Source organism: Suricata suricatta, chromosome 12 (genome assembly GCF_006229205.1).
Source record: "Suricata suricatta isolate VVHF042 chromosome 12, meerkat_22Aug2017_6uvM2_HiC, whole genome shotgun sequence".
Lineage (NCBI taxonomy): Eukaryota > Metazoa > Chordata > Mammalia > Carnivora > Herpestidae > Suricata > Suricata suricatta.
Window position 1 is genome coordinate 20518696 of NC_043711.1, and position 18216 is coordinate 20536911.

The window sequence follows — 18216 nt, forward strand, 5'->3', positions numbered from 1 at the left end:
TGTGCTGCCTGCACATTCCGGGCTAGTCTCAGAGAGCTGGAGGCCACATCCCTTGCTGGGAACCTGCGATGCGTGACTTGACCAGTGCTGGCTGAGGAAGAGCGGGAAGTGAGAGGAGGGCCCACCCCAGCCTCAGCTCGCACAGGCTGAGGCCCAGAGTCGGAGTCTCTAGATAGGTAACGCCCATGCATTTGCTTTGGCCTGTGGCCTGACCTCCCCCCGCTGCAGGACAGCCGAGGCCAGTGAAGTGGGGCTGGGTGAGCAAGGGGGCCCATCATGGAACAGAAGCAGAAAGGGCAGTGAGAAGCCCCTTGCTCTCAAGCCTTTCTTTCCAGAGCCCACACTTCCTGTCCACCTGCCAAGCCCCAGCCAGCCCTTAAAGAGAAAACGGAACATGGAGCTCGTGGTTCAGTGTACACATTGCTAGATTCTTTGGAGAATGTTTAGTTAGCACTAAAAATTGGGGAAAAGAGACTTAGGGTAGATTCACCTCCTGCCTCTTAACTTGGGTTTAGTGATGGTTGTGCTTCTGTTGTGTATGGGTGATGAACATCCTTTTCCAGGACTTCTGATGGAGCAGTGATGGCCATTTCTGAGACATAGCTGTTCTTTGTTTCAGATAAGTCACTGTGGTGCCAGGCATATACGGGGGCTAGTTGCGTCCAAGCCCACCTTAGCTACAATGAGTGTGCGCTACTCCGCAACCTCTATGAAGGTACGCTTCACCCATTTCCTACCTGGGGCGCCGGCTGAGAGGCAGGATCCTGCGTGGTGACCCCTCTGCACTGAGGATGGGCGTGAGCATCACTGCTGCCTGTCAGACACCAGACGCCGGACCTTCCCCTGGGCAGTCACACACTCATGCGGGTCCTTATGCTTGACAGTTCCCACGACGCTTTGGTCTGCGTCTTCATCAAAAATCAATGCTGTTAGGGGTGCCTGGGTGACCCAGTTGGATAAGCGACTGATTTCAGCTCTAGTCATGACCTTGTGGTTTGTGGGTTCAAGCCCCACATCAGGCTCTGTGCTGACACCTCAGAGCATGGAGCCTGCTTTGGATTATGTGTCTTCCTCTCTCTCTGACCCTCCCCTACTCGTGCATGCGCGCTCTCCCTCAGTAAACATTAAAAAATAATCAGCGCTGTGAAACAAAACAGCTGAAGGAACTGGGTCTCCCCCACCCCAAAAAGACCCTGGTTTTGGATGTGAACACATTGTTAGGCAGTGGCAGTGGCAGAGTATTTAATAGATTGATAAAAACGTTTCTCCAAGCTTAGCATTTGTTCATATCTTGTTCTGAGTGGACTTGGAGTAGACAGGTTGTGGAAATGCTGGTCCCTGTCACTTGTGTGTGAGTAATAGAAATGCTCGAATTGAGAATGTAAGGGTTTTTTATTTCTATTTACCATTTTATGGATTGTATCTTAGTAGTATTAAAGTCCATCTCAGGGTATAGAACGTAGTCCCTACTTCTGTGACGTACAGTATGTGGTCCAGATTTGGGTTTGGTGAAGTCTGTAGGCCGCTAGCTGAAATAGGAGGCTTATGTGACGAACAAGAGTGTGTGGCAACTCGGCCTCTGTCCAAGGCATTCCCTGCTGCCTGGCTCAAAGGGCCCAGATTGATCCGTTGAGGGAGGAGAGGTCTTCTGGGCAGAACAAGGCAGGCCTGGCTTCCTGCCCTTTGATGGTGCCCCTGTGGCCATGCTGCTATCCTGCAAAGTAATGGCTAAAAAGACCTAGTATCCTTAGTGGGGACCATAGTGCCAGTCTGGAAAAGACAGTTGCCTGGGAACACCATGAATTCTGATCTTCAGCTCCTGAGATTTAAGCCAGAAAAGGCATCACCGAGTAGCAAAGACTCTTCTGGGTTTGAAAAGCATTCGCTAATGAAGCAGGGTCAGAACATATCCCAAGTGGCTGTTATGTTGCTAAGCTTTACAGTTATTTCGCAATCGTTTAAAACTGTATGAACTAAAGTCCATTTTAATGCAAGTTTACTTCCACATGCTAAATATGCTGAAGCCCTTCCTGAAATTTTGCAATGATTGTGTTGCGTGAGGGCCAAGTGTGGTGCTCACCAGATGTTCTTACATAGGAAGTCCTTGTTCCCGAAGCTTCGGAATTTGATGAGTGGGAGCCAGAAGGCACTGCCCTGGAAGGCCCTGTGACCGCTGTCATCCCCACATGGCAAGCACTGACTACTCTAGACCTGAGCCACAACAGCATCTCCAGCATCGACGAGTCTGTGGTATGCTCTCAGTGGCAGGCATCAGAGGCTTCTCTGGCCTGATCAAACCCCAAGGTTGAGTATTTGACTTGGCCTTTTCTAGAAGGATTAAGGAAAACCTGTATCCGGTGCTCTGTGCGTTGCTTGCAGCTTTTAAGTTAATTTCAAGTGGGATTAATTAAAATAGGTGAGGTAGTGGGTAGAGCCAAATGGATCCTACTGATTGCATGCACATTTGATATAGAAAAACAGTAAGTGAAGAAACTTATGCCCAGGGAGTAGAGTGGAAAACTCACTCCATAGATTCCAGATGTGCCTGCATAAGAGTGACAGCCAGATGATATTTGGGCAATAGGAGAGTAATTCCTCTATTTGTCCTTTTGGTGGGGTTGGGCAGGGTTGTAGAGGAGGGATGGACTTCCTTCCCTGTCTGCGACCTTGCCATTTGTCATTTTCACAAGCCAAGTGTTCTATAAAAACAGTGGGTCAGGCTCAGCACTGGAGGCCCTTTGTGCTCCTGGGACTTGCAGTCGTGGACACTGGAAGGGGTCACATCAGCAGCCCTGCAGAAGTGTCCAGCTGAGGGGTCCGTGGTCAGGAGGAAGCATCCCACCAGGTGCAAGGGCCACCTAGGATGCTTCCTCCTAGAGTAACTTCGAGTATCTCTTTTCTTTCACAAGAAATTGATTCCAAAGATTGAGTTCCTAGACCTGAGTCACAATGGAGTGCTGGTCGTGGACAACCTTCAGGTAATTCATGTGTTTAAGAACCACCACCTGTGGGCTTCTCAAGGTCCCATTCTCCTGAGAGTTCAGGCGGCTGATGCAGCCTTGGGGTTTTGGCCATATCCTGGGATTTTCTCCCATAGGCACCCCAGAGGTGTCTGGGTGCACCAGAGGTTTACAGAGCCAGGGGCTACTAGTCTTCCTTTAGGGTCTCAGCGATGCATTGGGTGATGGTTGCTCTAGTTTCACAGAATGGGAGAAGGTATGGAAATATAACTCGAGCATGGTGAAGATATGCCTCCATCACGATGATGGACAGTGCCGGGCCTGTGGGCTGTGATGCCTCTTTGGGAGGTGCCACTGGGCCATGGGGCATGCAGGGGAGTAAGGGGATTCCGAATCTTGCCAATAACTGTCCGAGGGAAGTGGGCGTTTGAGGGTAGAAGGTCTGCTGCATCATTCGTGGGAGCCTTGACTCGAACCAGCCTACCCTGTTTTCAATTCTGCTGCAGCACCTGTACAATCTCGTGCACCTGGACCTGTCCTACAACAAGCTCTCCTCCTTGGAAGGGGTTCACACCAAACTGGGAAACATCAAGACCTTGAACCTGGCAGGCAACCTCCTAGAGAGCCTGAGTGGCCTACACAAGCTCTATTCCCTGGTCAACCTGGATCTCCGTGACAACAGGATCGAGCAGGTGAGCCACAGCCCAGAAGGATCTCAGGGTTCTGGGATGAATGTGCCTTGGTGTTTGTCACTTTAAAGAAGAGTTGGGGGGGGAGTGGGGTCTGGGTTGCTCAGTTGGTTAAGTGACCGACTTCGGCTCAGGTCATGATCTCGTGGTTCATGGGTTCTAGCTCTGCATCGGGCTCTGTGCTGACAGCTCAAAACCTGGAACCTGCTTCAGATTCTGTGATTCCCTCTCTCTGCCCCTTCCTTGCTCATGCTCTCTCTTTCTCTCTCAAAAATAAACAAAAAATAAAAATAAAAAAAGAAGAGCGGGAAGCTTTCACTGCAAAGAGGCTGTCAGATGTGTTGCCCTGTTCGTGAAACATTCAAAGCAGGGATGACGGCAGGGAACTCATGTGTTACAGATGGAGGAGGTCAAGAGCATTGGCAGCCTCCCGTGCCTGGAGCACGTGGCTCTGCTGAACAACCCTCTGAGCATCATCCCTGACTACCGGACCAAGGTGCTGGCTCAATTTGGAGAGAGGGCCTCTGAGGTGAGCCGCTGGGGTGGGACAGCTCTGTCAGAGAGACAGTCCCGATGGTCTGGCTTTTCACAGGCAGCACTGGAGGGAACAGCCACTGTTTTATGCCTGCCTGCTTCAGAAGGACATCTGGTCCTTAAGGGCCTTTTAGTTCTGAGAATTCTGCTGCCTCCCCAGGAAGAGGCTTTCTTGCTCCTTCTGTGGGGGACACCAGCTGCCCTGGTTCCCACTGGCTTCCCTCTTGTCCTTTCTGTCAGAGCTTCAGGCCAGGAGGACTCCCTACAAACCAACAGGCACAGAGTGAGTGTGGAAAGACTCTTCCGCTTTTAAAAAGCTACACTGTTTTTCGTAGACTGCAAACCTAAAGGGTTTGCCCGCCTTTGCCAGTGTAGTCTAGCCCGGTGTCTGTTGCCTGCTGAGTGTAATCTGGCCACCTGCCACCCTGCCAAACGGACAGATCCTTTGTCAGATTCACCTGTCTTCAGCCTCAAGCAGGCCCTGCCCCCTTCTCCCCAAATCCCAGGCCAGAAGATATCTGGGTGTCTGTCTGCATCCTTCCCTCACCACCCGCCTCATCTCTTCTCAGCCCCTAGTGCCCTTTCATCACACCGTCAACCAAGACCATGTTCCTAAGATGTCCTCCTCCTACCCTCCCAGGCTGCATGGTGTGGCATCCGCTCCTCCCCCACGTTCTTGGGGCCATTCCTCATTCGAGTACACTGCCATTCCTCACTGCTTGCCAGCCACAGCACCCTCCTGTATTTGCCGTTGGGTGTCCTTGCTCTTCTGCCTGGTCCCCCGTCCAGCAGCCCTCCCCTTGCTCTTCACTGATCTGAGTTTTGCCATAACCAGGGGCTTGGTTCAGGTTGCTACCCTCCCCCACTCCCAGCCACCCAAGAGGCCTTGATGGTGGTTCCTGCACCCTCCCCTTCTCAGAGAAGGACTCTGAGAAATGGACCAGGCGGTGTGGGCGCTCTCAGGTCACTTCCATGGGTGGCGAAGGGCTTACTTGCCAGCGGGTGGAGCCTCCCTTGGCCTCCTGTGTCCTGTTGGGGCTTGGTCTGCACCTCAGCAGGACCCCTGCCACTCTGCTCCCATTAGCCCCTATGCTGACCCCATTCTCTGACCTCTGTAGGTCTGTCTGGACAACATGTCAACCACAGAGAAGGAGCTGGATACCGTGGAAGTGCTAAAAGCAATTCAGAAAGCCAAGGAGGTCAAGTCAAAGCTGAACAACCCAGAGAAGAAGGTGGGTCTTTATGTGGGAGGTGACAGGAGTGAATGGTGAAGAGCCAGCTAAGGAAGGAGCTGGCTCACTGTGGAACCGGGCTGTGCAATGCTCGGGTCTATTGCATCCCAGCTGTGCCCCTCCATATCCTAGCTGCTTGACCTTGGGCAAGCCACACCCCTGTCTTCTCACCTGTGCAAGGAGGGCGGTGGCAGCACCTGCCGCATCGGGTTGCTACGGACTAGGCTGGACCGCCTGCACCATCACCATGCTTGTGAGAGCTGGGAGCTCCTCCCTCCTCCCCACTGGCTGTGCCGGGTTCTGGGCTTCCTGATCTGTCTCTCCTCTCCCGGGCTGACTTGAGCACTCCTCCTCAGATCAGTGAGGATTCCCGGCTCTCAGCTGCCTCCTGCATCCGGCCCAGTGGCTCCCCTCCCAGTGTGGCTCCCACCTCTGCCTCCCTGCCCCAGCCCATCCTCTCCAACCAAGGTAATTGTGTGTGTGTGTCTTTCCACCTGGCAGAGTCACGCAGGTCCTGCTTGGGCCTCCTGGCTGGGGTTGGGGCTGATGCTGGCACCTGCTCCCTGTTGGGTTCAGACAGGGAGGGCATGGTGCTGTCTACAGGCTAGCGCCTCCAGGGGGGGGCACAGAGTGGGGGGTGCTGGCCTGAGTTCAGCTCTGTTGTTTGTTTAGCAAGTACCTCCAGTTGGTCTGAATGCCCATAACAGTTCCTGTAGGATCCTATGGGTTTCTGATGGGGCCAGGGGGCTGACCTTAAACAGGCTTGGGGCTGCTGCTCATAAGGACCCTGCTCCCTGGAAGGCATCGTGGGCTGATTGGCTCCTTGTTAATGGGAAGCCAGGCCCAGTGATTTTCTGGAATTGGGCACCTTGAGCCTTGTGTAGGGAACTTCGTTTTACCATTGCCTCACCTCTGTGGCTCTCACGGTGTGATCCAGCCCCAAAACACTGTGTGTGTGGGCCCAGAATGGGCTGTCTGTGGACCCATGGAAGACCAGTTCCCTTCACCCGCCCACTGTCTTAGCGTTTTCAAAGGGCTTTCACCTTTGAACCCAGGCATCCTCGGAGATGAGTGAGTGAAGCAGGTCCCATGAGAGTGTCTGCTGGCCCGGCCCCCACGGAAGAGGGGAGGGTGTGCCGTCCCAAGTGGAGCCAAGGCTCGGGACACGCAGGAAAGAACGCCGCCCGCCCGGGCTCCTGGAGACGCAGAACTTGGTGTGAGGTCTTGGGAAAACAGTTTGACCCTATGTTTCAAGAGCCAGAAAAACGTTCCCACCCCTTGACCTGGTAACCCCACTGGTGGGGATTTTATCTTAGTGGGTTAAGTTAATGGGGAAGGGGGAGGCGAAATGCTCACTGCAGCGTTATTTATGCCAGCAAAACATGGGATGTGACAAGCGTCAGAGGATGCAAGGGAGATTGAGCTGTGGTACAAAATGCTCTGCCGCCATGACATCAGAGAGAGGGGGCTTGGGTAGGAAGAAAGGGGAAGGGCTCGAGTTAAATTGGAAAGCCAGTGGCAGGGCAGCACACCAAGGTCATGACCGTGAGATGGGAGAGAGAGATCAGGAGAATGGAGTGGTGGTGTTAGGGGCCAGAGTGCTTCTCAGTCTGCTTTTTATAACACCCTTGACTGAGAAATTTTAGTTTTTTTTTTTTTTTTTTTTACCTGAAAGAGGGAGGGGTGGAAATTGTATCCCAGTGAAGAAGCTTCCCTGCCACTGGGCCAAAGCCCCCTTGGGGGCCACTGCCTCGAGCTGCTGTGTCACAGCACTGGTAGACCTGCGGAGGAGCCATGTGACTAGGCTTCTTGGGGGCAGGGAGGTGAGACGGGTCCTTGAAGCCGAGAACCAGCCAGTTCTCAGCGTGTCGAATCGATGAACGAGTGAGCGTGTGAGTGAACAAGCGAGCAGAGAACCAGATAGTGAAGTGCAGACTGTGGGCAGGGGGACGTGAGGTGCCTGCCCCCAGAGCCGTAGCTGCAGGCAGCCCCTCCCCCACTGCCCCACTTCTGGGGACGTGCCACAGGGCGGCTCACTGTAGTTTGCTCCCCCTTTCCCGGCTACCGGACGTTTAGACTTTGTCTCCAGATTTGCACCTCTTATAAATAAAACTGCAGTGGATGTCTTTGTGTGCACATCTCTTTCCTTTTTGTGAGAAACTACAGATTTCGGGCCCCATCTAGGCGTCTGATGCCTCTCGTCTCATCCTCCGAATGACTCTTCCTGACCACTTGTTTGTACAGTCCATGGTCCAGGAAGGAAGCAGAAAGACTGTCCCTGTCCACATTTCCTCAGTCCCAAACAGGGTGTGGGGTGGGTAGTGGTAAGAAAACATTTTTTCTCACTAAGGTGGAGAAATGTTTGTGTTCAGCTATGTGCTGCCTGCCCAGGGTCTGGCCTGGACGGGCCAGGATTTCTCCCTAAGGGAGCAATTATGCTCCCAGCCTGCTCCCGCCTGTAGAGGTGAACATACTTGTGAATAAGGTGCGTGCTCTCCAGTTAACACCAGGCCTCTGGTTATCTCAGGAGCCGTTAGCCAGCTTGTTGGAGCCGTGGAGGATTGTGACCAGTAGGGGCTAACGTGTGAAATGCCAGAGTTGACGCTTCAGCCAGGTCTATAGAGAAGTGGTTAGGAGCAGGCACCCGGGAGGCAGTCAGCCCAGTTTGCATCCCAGCTTCCCTGGCCGTGTTCCTTCAAGCAACTTGCAGCCTCTCTGAAGTTCCGTTTTCTCAGCCATAAAGTGGATACACCCTACTTCATCGATTCTAAGATGCACCTGTTTCCACCCTGTGACTTGTCTGAAATTGAGATGCGTCTTTCAGTCAGTGGCGTTTCATAGTCACTGTCAGCCAGCTGGTATTCGTGATGGAGTCGTGTGAAAGCCTTCCATGGACACCTGCTAAGACCAAGATGGCGCCCCATCCACGCATCTTAGATTTGATGAACTGTGGTAAATAACGAGAGGTGTGCATGAGCTAACGCTGTGGGAGCGCTTAACACTGCTCCTGGCTCACCGGAAATGGTCAGTAAGGGCTTCCCTTCCCTGCATCCTTATCAGGTTTCCAGATGACCAAGACAGTTCCCCTGATGAACATGGAGTCTCTTGGGGAGGTGAGCTTGTGTACCCAAGGGAGAACAGGGCAGAATGATGTGAGGGCATTTGTAGAAGTGAGAGCCATGTCTAGAGCAGAGAGGGCTTTGCCGTGGAGGTTAGTATGTGAGGTGAACCTCAAAGGATGGCAGAACCTGAGTGAGTGAGGGAGGAGAGGGGTGCCCTCCAGAAGAGAACAGCGAGCTTTATGCATGGCTGTGTGCTTGCTGCCTTCCTGCCTGTGCATAGCGCCTGCTGCTTGGTTTTGGGGGGTGTCTGGGCTTGGGCTGCTTGCCCTGCTAGCCCATGGGCAGAAGACGTGGGCTGCATGAGTTGTCCTGTCCCTGGGGGGCAGCTGAGCTGGACAAGGGTCCATGACCTCTGGAGCTCAGTCATTTCATTGAACCATGGTGACTAGTGGCAAAGCCAGGCTGTGGAGGCAAGCCCTAAGCTCCTTCAAACCTCTGCAAAACTGGGGTCAGTGCTCAGGGTTCTTCCAACTAGCCAGCTGTATTTAGGAAAATGTTTTTAAGAAGTCTTTACCCTCCACTGATGTAGAAAACGCTTGGAGTGAAGTAACAGGCTGGGACATGCTGTGTTCATAAAACAGCATCATCAGGGTTTAAGAACACCATGTGTTTCTGGGGTGCATTGGTCAGTGTGCTGTCCATGGAGGTAGCCTAAGGGAGGGTCAGTGGGGGGTGTCCTGCAGAAAACAGGCCATGGGTGCCAAGCACGGATTGTCCTTACCAACCGTGGAAGAAAACAGCCTGGAAGAAGGCCTGGCCGATTGAGGGGTTCTGAGCCCGTGCGTATATGAAGCTCTATAGAGATACTACGTTATTGGGGGGATGGGGCCAACCGGTCATTTCTCTAGAAAGAGGCTCTAGGAGTGAGCACGTTTCAGGCTCTTGATGGACATACTGCCAAACTGCTCTCCCAGCGGGCAGGCCAGCTCATGCCCCACTGCCCTCCTCTGCCCAGTTAGGCCAAGTCTAGGCCATGCAGTCAATCAGGCCCTTGCCAAAGTGAGGCAAAACAGAGGTCATGTTCCCACTTGCCCTTCTGTAGTTCCTGTGAGAGTGCGCATCGCTTCCTGTGTTCTTTCTGGCCGCCGTTCCTTTGTGGGACGTCTCTTCATCTTGTGGTCTCCTAACGGGGTTTCCAGCTTTCCCCTCCCGTTTTTGTTATCTGGAAGAACCTTTTGTAGATTAAAGACACACACCTTCAACAAGTATTGCAAGTACTCTTTTCTTGTTTCATTTCACTTGACCATATTTTAGGTTTCTTACTGAAGTTTGGTTGTTACATAGTCACACACATCTCAATTTTTTCCTTTAGATTTAGGTTTAGAAAGTCTGTCCTGCCTTGAGGTTAGATAAGCAGTCATTTGTTCTTAGAGATTTTTTTTTCCATAAGATTTCCACTTTTAATGTTTTCTTATATGATCCACGTGGCTGGGGTAGGGGGGTCTGAAAAGGCCCCCAGTCAATGCCGGTAGCCTGAGGGCCCAGCCCTGTGTGTTGAAAGGCTACTTTCCCTGCCTGCCCTGCCCGCCTGCCCCTGGTCTCCCTAGGAATCATGTTCGTGCAGGAGGAGGCCCTGGCCAGCAGCCTCTCGTCCACCGACAGTCTGACTCCCGAAGACCAGCCCATTGCCCGGGGATGCTCTGAGTCCTTAGAGTCCATCCCTGCAGGACAGGTAACACCCTCCTCCTACTCTGGGGGCTTGGTTATTTCTGTGGACCAGCTCTTCTGCTTGGGGCTGTCTGGGAGTAGGAGGTGGTCTGGCTGGAGCCAGGGCAGGTGCTGTCGCTGCTTGGTCCACTCTGCTTTGTGATGAGCGATTTATATTCCCTGTCTCATCTGTCCATCTGTCTCTCTCAGGGCTAATAGGAATAGGCAGTTCTCTCTCACTAGGCCCTGAGTGACAAAGCCAGATGGTTCTTAGCTCCTGTGAATGGACTCTCCTGTGAAAGGAGTTCAGAAGGCCCTAAGCGGGGATTGTTTGGGTCCTACACCCATCAGAAAGAGTTTTTCTCCTGTTGCCTGCACCCTGGGCTATACTGCCTGCTCCTGCTTGTTACATTAGTAGTCTGTGACTCTAGAAACTTCTCTGTGGCTGTAGCTAAGGGTTCTGGAACTTCTTCCTGAGTCCTGGGAAGAGAAGACAGCAGTGTGATGTGAAGGTCTCGTGTGTGGGGAGTGTGGTTGGTACGTGGGCCTCCATTGAGCCCTGGCTGTGTTCAGCAGTCCAGGGCCATGGCCTTGTTACCCTGGGCAGTCTGTGGGGTTCTCGCTCTGTCCACACACTCCTTGGCATTCCTCCCTTCACTTCCCCCCCAGAGTCACACACTGCCCAGAAACCATTGGGAGTGCCATGCCAGGTAGCCTCTGCTCATCGAGTCCTCTGCTGCCCAGTTGCCAGATTGGTAGACTGACGATGTGGAGCCTCTGGAGTGGCACGAGGAGCCCTCAGATCTAGAGCACATGCTGAGCTGTGTGGGGGCATGGGCTGGGTCAGACGTGGACAGGGGTCCCAGCCCTGCTGTGTACTGGTGGGGGGACTGGATGAATTTCTGCCTTTCTGGGCCCCAGAATCCATCTCTGAGGGAAGTGTGGGGATGGTGGGGGCAGCTGGCTCAGGGTCAGGCACCCAGTAAATGCCAGGGAATGGCTGTAGCAAGTAGGAGGCTCACTCCATGTCCTTCTCTGTCAGGCACCTTCTGATGATTTACGAGACGTGCCAGGAGCCGTTGGTGGTGTGAGGTAAGGAAGAGGTAGAGAAGGCATTCTAGGCCTCCTGCACATGCCCAGTTGTGGGCTAGTGGGAACCAGTGGATTTTGTTAAGGATCTGTTCATAGAAGTCTTTCAAAACTGTTTCTTCGTTTAAATAAACAAACACCAATGAGGTGGGCTCTGGTCTGTTTCCAAATTCTGTCCCTGAAGTTTGCTTGACATGTTATCCCACACTGGGGGTCAGCAGATTAAGGCCAGTCTGGTCCACAGCCTATTTTATTTTGTATAACCTGTGAGCTAAGAATGGTTGTTTTATTCTTAAAGCACTGTTAAAAAAAAAAAAAAAAGAATATGTGGGTTGGGTGGCCCCCAAAACCCAAAGTGTTTATTTTCTGACCTTTTATAGAAGTTTCCCAATCCTATTCTCTATATGCTTTTTCACAAGGGGAGCAGTGGCCAAGAGGAGCTAGAATTTAAATGTGGAAAGTCCTGGGGCACCTGGGTGGCTCAGTTGGTTAAGTGTCTGACTTCAGCTCAAGTCATGATCTCACAGTTTGTGGGTTCAAGCACCGCATTGGGCTCTGTGCTGACAGCTAGCTCAGAGCCTGGAGCCTGCTTCCGATTCTGTGTCTCCCTCTCTCTCTGCCCCTCCCCTGCTCATGATCTGTCTCTCTCTGTCTCTCAAAAATAAATAAATGTTAAAAAAAATTTTTTTTTAATAAATAAATGTGGAAAGTCCTAAGACCCACCTAGCTTACTGCCTGACCCCCATCCCAGAGGCCCCTGGGTATCCCTGAAGGGAACTGTTGTCAACCAGTGACTTCATGCCCTTGAGCTCTCATTGTCTTTGGGACTCACAGCCAGTATCTGAAGGACTGAGAAGTCTTTGTGGTGCTTCTGCGGTGGGGGGGGCTCGAGTGGTGTGGCGGGACAGCGTTGGTGCCTGCGGGCCGAGCCCTGGTGGTGTGGGCTCTCACTGAACTGGCAGTCCCAGCCTTCCAGCACCTTGGCTCCCCACTGGGGCCCTTGCCGTGGACTCAGGACAGGCTCAGTTGTTGAGAAGGCTTGGGAGACCCTTGTGTCGGTCTGTCGAGGCCAGGGTGCAGTGGCAGGCTGTGCGTAGGGGTGGTAGGGATGGGCCAACCCAGCATGCCGTTGACCTGGCCTCTCCCCACACAGCCTGGAGCATGCGGAGCCGGAGGTCCAGGTGGTGCCTGGGTCCGGCCAGATCATCTTCCTGCCCTTCACCTGTATTGGCTACACGGCCACCAACCAGGACTTCATCCAGCGCCTGAGCACCCTCATCCGGCAGGCCATTGAGCGACAGCTGCCTGCCTGGATCGAGGCTGCCAACCAGCGGGAGGAGGGCCGGGGCGAGCAGGGCGAGGATGATGACGATGAGGAGGATGTTGCTGAGAACCGCTACTTTGAAATGGGGCCCCCAGATGTGGAGGAAGAGGAGAGTGGCCAGGGGGAAGGAGAGGAGGAGGAGGAAGAGGAGGAGGAGGAGGGCGAGGAGGAGCGTCTGGCTCTAGAGTGGGCCCTGGGCGCGGACGAGGACTTCCTGCTGGAGCACATCCGCATCCTCAAGGTGCTCTGGTGCTTCCTGATCCACGTGCAGGGCAGCATCCGCCAGTTCGCCGCCTGCCTTGTGCTCACCGACTTTGGCATCGCCGTCTTTGAGATCCCACACCAGGAGTCACGCGGCAGCAGCCAGCACATCCTCTCGTCCCTGCGCTTCGTCTTCTGCTTCCCCCACGGTGATCTCACCGAGTTCGGCTTCCTCATGCCAGAGCTCTGCCTAGTGCTCAAGGTGCGGCACAGTGAGAACACGCTGTTCATCATCTCAGATGCCGCCAACCTGCACGAGTTCCACGCTGACCTGCGCTCCTGCTTCGCCCCGCAGCACATGGCCATGCTGTGCAGCCCCGTGCTGTACGGCAGCCACATCAGCCTGCAGGAGTTCCTCCGCCAGCTGCTCACTTTCTACAAGGTGGTGGGCGGCGGCCAGGAGCGCAGCCAGGGCTGCTTCCCCGTCTACCTGGTCTACAGCGACAAGCGCATGGTGCAGACCGCTGCCGGGGACTACTCGGGCAACATCGAGTGGGCCAGCTGCACGCTCTGCTCGGCTGTGCGGCGCTCCTGCTGCGCACCCTCTGAGGCCGTCAAGTCGGCTGCTATCCCCTATTGGCTGCTGCTCACGCCCCAGCACCTCAACGTCATCAAGGCTGACTTCAACCCCATGCCCAACCGAGGCACCCACAACTGTCGCAACCGCAACAGCTTCAAGCTCAGTCGCGTGCCGCTATCCACGGTGCTGCTGGACCCAACACGCAGCTGCACCCAGCCACGGGGCGCCTTCGCAGATGGCCATGTGCTTGAGCTGCTCGTGGGCTACCGCTTTGTCACTGCCATCTTTGTGCTGCCCCACGAGAAGTTCCACTTCCTGCGTATCTACAACCAGCTGCGGGCCTCGCTGCAGGACCTAAAGACAGTGGTCATCGCCAAGAGCCCTGCGACCGGGGCTCCGTCCCAGGGCCCCCTCGTGGATGGCCAGCCTGCCGAGGGCAGGGCCAGGTGAGACTGAGCACGGGCTCTCGGGGGGAAGTGGTAGGGGGGACCGTATCTGAGACTGTTTGCCCCACATCACGTCTCTGAGCATCTGCATGTGTGAGTGGGCCCACAGTGGCCCTGGTTCCTCTGCTCTTCCTCGGCCTCTGGCCAGCCTCAGCACTGTTCTCGGCTGCTTACGACACCCAGTACCGAGCCTTACCCTGGTGGTGAGCCATATACCCCTCTCCGGGAAGAACTGGGCTGCCGAGGGGCTCTCTCTCTCTGCGTGCCATTCTGTAAATTCCTTCCAGAGGAACTTATTGGCTAAGAGTGGCAAGGTGCAAAAGTGTTTGTGACCTGTGTTTGTGACTGGGATGGTCCCCTTGTTCAAAACTCCTTTCCGTCTTGCAGTAGGGGAGACAGGGAAGTAGTGGCAGCCTTGTCCTGTTCTTCCTCACTTTGGTTCTGTCCCCTGAGCCAGACTTCCCCCTCATCTCCCTCCCTCGGCTTCCTTCAGGGCCATCTGGGGCTGAGGCTAGAGGGAAGCCCATGGACTGCCATGGTCATATCCTCAGTTCACCCCAACCCAAGGTTCCAGAGGGACCTTGTGCCCTGGAGGGCACCTGCACCCCAGCTTCACATAGGCTGGGGCTTCCCCAGCCTGGGCAAGAAAACTCTTCATCTGTTGTTCCTCCTTTTCTCTGAGGTACAGCCTACCTCATTTTTTTTTTTCCATCTCTGTGAGCAGTAGAGACCCTGTTCTTACCTCAGCATCTTGTGCAGCCTGCCTGTAGTCCCTGCCCTGCAACTGGTGTTCTCAAAGGGCTTCCAGCCTTTCCCTGGATGAATCGGGTACCCTTCTTGGGCCCAGCTCAAGTTCTCTGGCCTCCAGAGAGACACTCAAATGTCTCTGGATACTTCATGGCCTTCCCCTCCCTGCCCCTGTGCTGAGGCTTCGAGTGGTGACACCTTGTCTCCATTTCCTTGCTGTCCCCAAGCCTGGCTCAAACCTGCCCATAGTAGGGACTGAGTGCAGAAAATAGGTGCCTTGCTTTATCCCAGCACACGCATCTCTGTTGCAGGACAACAGGGAGACGGCCCCGGGGATTTCTGCAAGATCAGGGTCCTGAGGACTTCTCTCAACAGCTGGACTGTCCCAACAGAGAGGATGATGTCCCAAAGACCCCCTCAGTCTGGGCACAGGCATGTAGGCATGTAGGCCAGTGGCAGGGTCCTTCAAATCTCAGGGATCAGTTCCTAACGAGCTTTAAGGGTTCTGAACATTGTTTGGTCTTGTACTTAGAACAGACCAGCCCAGCAAAAACCCAGTGTGGCCACCTGTATGGTGGTTCTGTGGGTTGAGAGGCTGGGCTACCTCAGGAGGACCCAGAGGCAAACAGAAACAGTTTGTTTTTGGTTGGCACATCTGTTTGCACTCAAGTTCCAGGCCTGGGCACTTGGTCCACTCTATGGATTCTGGAGTGGCATTTCTAATACCTCTACCACCTTCTGAAAATGCATTTTTAGTCCTTGGGCCACATCTGTCTGGCCGTCCAGCTCTGGGGTACCAGGTGGCCTATCTTTCCCCCATTGACCCATCTCCCTTCTAAGAGAAAGGGCCTGGCACTTTCCCTTTGTTTTGTCTTCTTGTAGGGAACCTGGAGATGACATCTCCAGGTGACCTCAGATGTGGCACTTGGTGAACATGAGGTTTTGTGTGTGTGATGTGACCCTCCACCTGGGGTCCCTGTAATAACACAGTGTTTCTTGGGGATTGGGGGATGCAGCAATGACGAGCGTCCCCAGGAGGCCCCAGCAGAGGCTCCAGCTCCAGCCCCGGACCTGATGGAGGCGCCAGCCTTGGCCCTGGCCCCGGCGGAGGTCCCAGCTCCGTCCCTAGCAGAGGCCTCGGATCCTGTGAAGACCCCAGGTCCAGTGGAGGCCCCGCTTCCAGCTTTGGTCCCAGCAGAGGCCTTGGGCCCAGAGGAGTCCCCAGCGGAGTCCCCAGCCACAGGCTCTGTGGAGGCCCCCACCCTGGCCCCAGCAGAGCCTGCAGTGCAAGCGGAGGCCCCTGCTCAGTACCCAAGCGAGCACCTGATCCGGTCAACCTCAGAGGAGAATCAGATCCCTTCCCACCTGCCTGCCTGCCCACCGCTCCGTCACATCGCCAGCCTGCGCGGGAGCGCCATCATCGAGCTCTTTCACAGCAGCATTGCCGAGGTAGCAGCCACAGGGCCGGGCTCACTGGCTGGTGCTCGTGTGGAGAAAGACAGCACAGTTGGTCCTGGGGGCTGTGGCAGGGCTCGGCTTGGGGTCAGCTGCAGGCTCTTGGACTTCTGTGCTGGCTTTCCTCCCTGGCTTTAGCTGGTCACAGCTTTGAGGACCTGGGGAGGAAGGTCCTGGGCTGCTCTTCCCTGGTCACTTGTCTTCTCTGTCACCACCTCACCCTGTGGCCACCCCTAGCCTTGGGCCCCAGGCACCCCCTGCCCTACATCCATCTCCCATCCTGGAATTCTCCTCTACTTCCAAGTTTATAAACGCGTTGACAAGATGCGATGAGGGTCTTGTGTCTCCTCCTCTGAGATTCTGGGCATGTCACTAGTACATGCAGGTCACTGGGGCGGTGGGGCTGGTGGGGGTTGCCCTATCCAGAGCTCTGTTCTCAAGTACAGCATAGAAGAGGATTGTGTGCCCCAGCCCTGCTCTGCTGCAGGCCCAGACCTGGCCTTTCTGTATCCAGGTTGAAAATGAGGAGCTGAGGCACCTCATGTGGTCCTCAGTGGTGTTCTACCAGACCCCAGGGCTGGAGGTGACCGCCTGCATACTGCTTTCCACCAAGGCTGTGTACTTCGTGCTGCATGATGGCCTACGCCGCTACTTCTCAGAGCCACTGCAGGGTAGGCACCAGGCCCTGCTGGCACCCCGGAGCTCAGAGCAGTCCCTGAGGAGACCAGCCGGACCCTGTCTCTAGAGTCAGCTGTGTGGCCTCAGGCAGCAGCAAGTCAGCAATGCCGGGCCAAGCGTCCCTTGTCTGAGGATGGGGGTTGATAACCACACTCTCCCCTGGAACTGTCATGAGAGACCAGAGGCCAGGGCTTGAGTGCAGGCCCAGCAAGTCCCCAGCAACTGTCCGTGATGAGGAGGGCTTGGGCAGTCTCTGTCCCATGGGGCCTCGGTGGTAGCCTGAGCCAGTGGCCTGTTGTAGGGCTCCTCGTGACACTGCTGAGCCAGGCAAGACATTGCCTGTGAGGACTCATGTGTACAAGAGGTAGCAGTGGCTTCTTGCCAGGCCTCAGCAGACCAGGCTGGCCCGGGGCACCCCTTCCTGCTGGACACAACCACATCTGGGACCCTCGTGCTCGCCTGGCACAGCCAGCACCATGCTTGGTTCCTGTCTTTCTGTCATAGATTTCTGGCATCAGAAGAACACAGACTACAACAACAGTCCCTTCCACATCTCCCAGTGCTTTGTTTTAAAGCTCAGCGACTTGCAGGCAGTCAACGTTGGGCTTTTTGACCAGTATTTCCGGCTGACGGGTGAGTGACCGCTGTGCTTTTTCCTATTTTGGGTGAAGGCCAGCGTCACCAGGGGCTTCCACCTTCCACATGTGGGTGCGTAATCGCAGGCTGAGTTATCTCTGCTCACAAATCAGTTCACCGGAGCGGGAGGAAGCAGCTTCAGGAACTGCTGAGCGTGCAGAACCCCCTGGGCTCAAGCGCGAGGCAGGGACCAAGGCAACCAAGTGGCCACAGGCAGGCAGAGTGGGCCCAGGGCTCACGGGCAGGATGTTTCTGACTCACACTTCCTGAAGAGAGAAAGCTACGCTTTTCCCCTAATGCCTCTGCATCCCCTTCCAGAAAAATGTCTCAGCCCTTCCGGCCTGAGAAATAGCTATCTCCCTGGGCCTCGTGATGCTTTCCCACATGGGCCCTCTTGGCTCTGTGGTCTAGGGGGGCAGGGACAGGGCCCAGGGGTGGCAGCTTGCAACTGTGACCAGCCCCTTCTCCTGCAGGCTCCTCCCCGGTGCAGGTGGTTACGTGCTTGACACGGGACAGCTACCTGACACACTGCTTCCTCCAGCACCTCATGGCCGTGCTCTCCTCCCTAGAGCGCACACCCTCCCCTGAACCTGTCGACAAGGACTTCTACTCTGAGTTTGGGAACAAGACCACAGGTACTCCCACTTGGCTCAGGCTGTGGATAGGCCACCTGGGCTGATATCACTGACCTCCTCCCTGAGCCCAAGGGCCACAGCAGACGCCAGGCATCTGTCTGTGCGCAGAATCCCCTCTGCCTTCTCACTTTTTGTTTTTCCTGCTTAGCCAGCTAGGGTTTCACCGCAGAGCCTGTCTCTCAGCAAACCCTCAGCCACTTGACACATGCATCTCAAGTGTCTGTTCTGCTTTAAGCTGCTG

General features: G+C 54.9%; 1 protein-coding gene across 2 annotated transcripts in view; it reads left to right on the forward strand.

The window, feature by feature from the left end:
- NISCH (nischarin) overlaps positions 1-18216 on the forward strand; it is a 33840-nt gene that overhangs the window by 14240 nt on the left and 1384 nt on the right. Inside the window, exons 7-20 of one of the 2 annotated variants that reach the window (XM_029916358.1) lie at positions 620-715; positions 2098-2250; positions 2910-2978; positions 3467-3652; positions 4050-4178; positions 5302-5415; positions 5772-5883; positions 10085-10209; positions 11227-11276; positions 12427-13824; positions 15588-16020; positions 16541-16697; positions 17209-17337; positions 17814-17975. In XM_029916358.1, the coding sequence (XP_029772218.1) occupies positions 620-715; positions 2098-2250; positions 2910-2978; positions 3467-3652; positions 4050-4178; positions 5302-5415; positions 5772-5883; positions 10085-10209; positions 11227-11276; positions 12427-13824; positions 15588-16020; positions 16541-16697; positions 17209-17337; positions 17814-17975 (3313 nt within the window). Of the gene's footprint in view, positions 1-619; positions 716-2097; positions 2251-2909; positions 2979-3466; positions 3653-4049; positions 4179-5301; positions 5416-5771; positions 5884-6470; positions 7552-10084; positions 10210-11226; positions 11277-12426; positions 13825-15587; positions 16021-16540; positions 16698-17208; positions 17338-17813; positions 17976-18216 lie in introns of those variants that run through there. The other variant, XM_029916360.1, reaches the window with a different exon arrangement.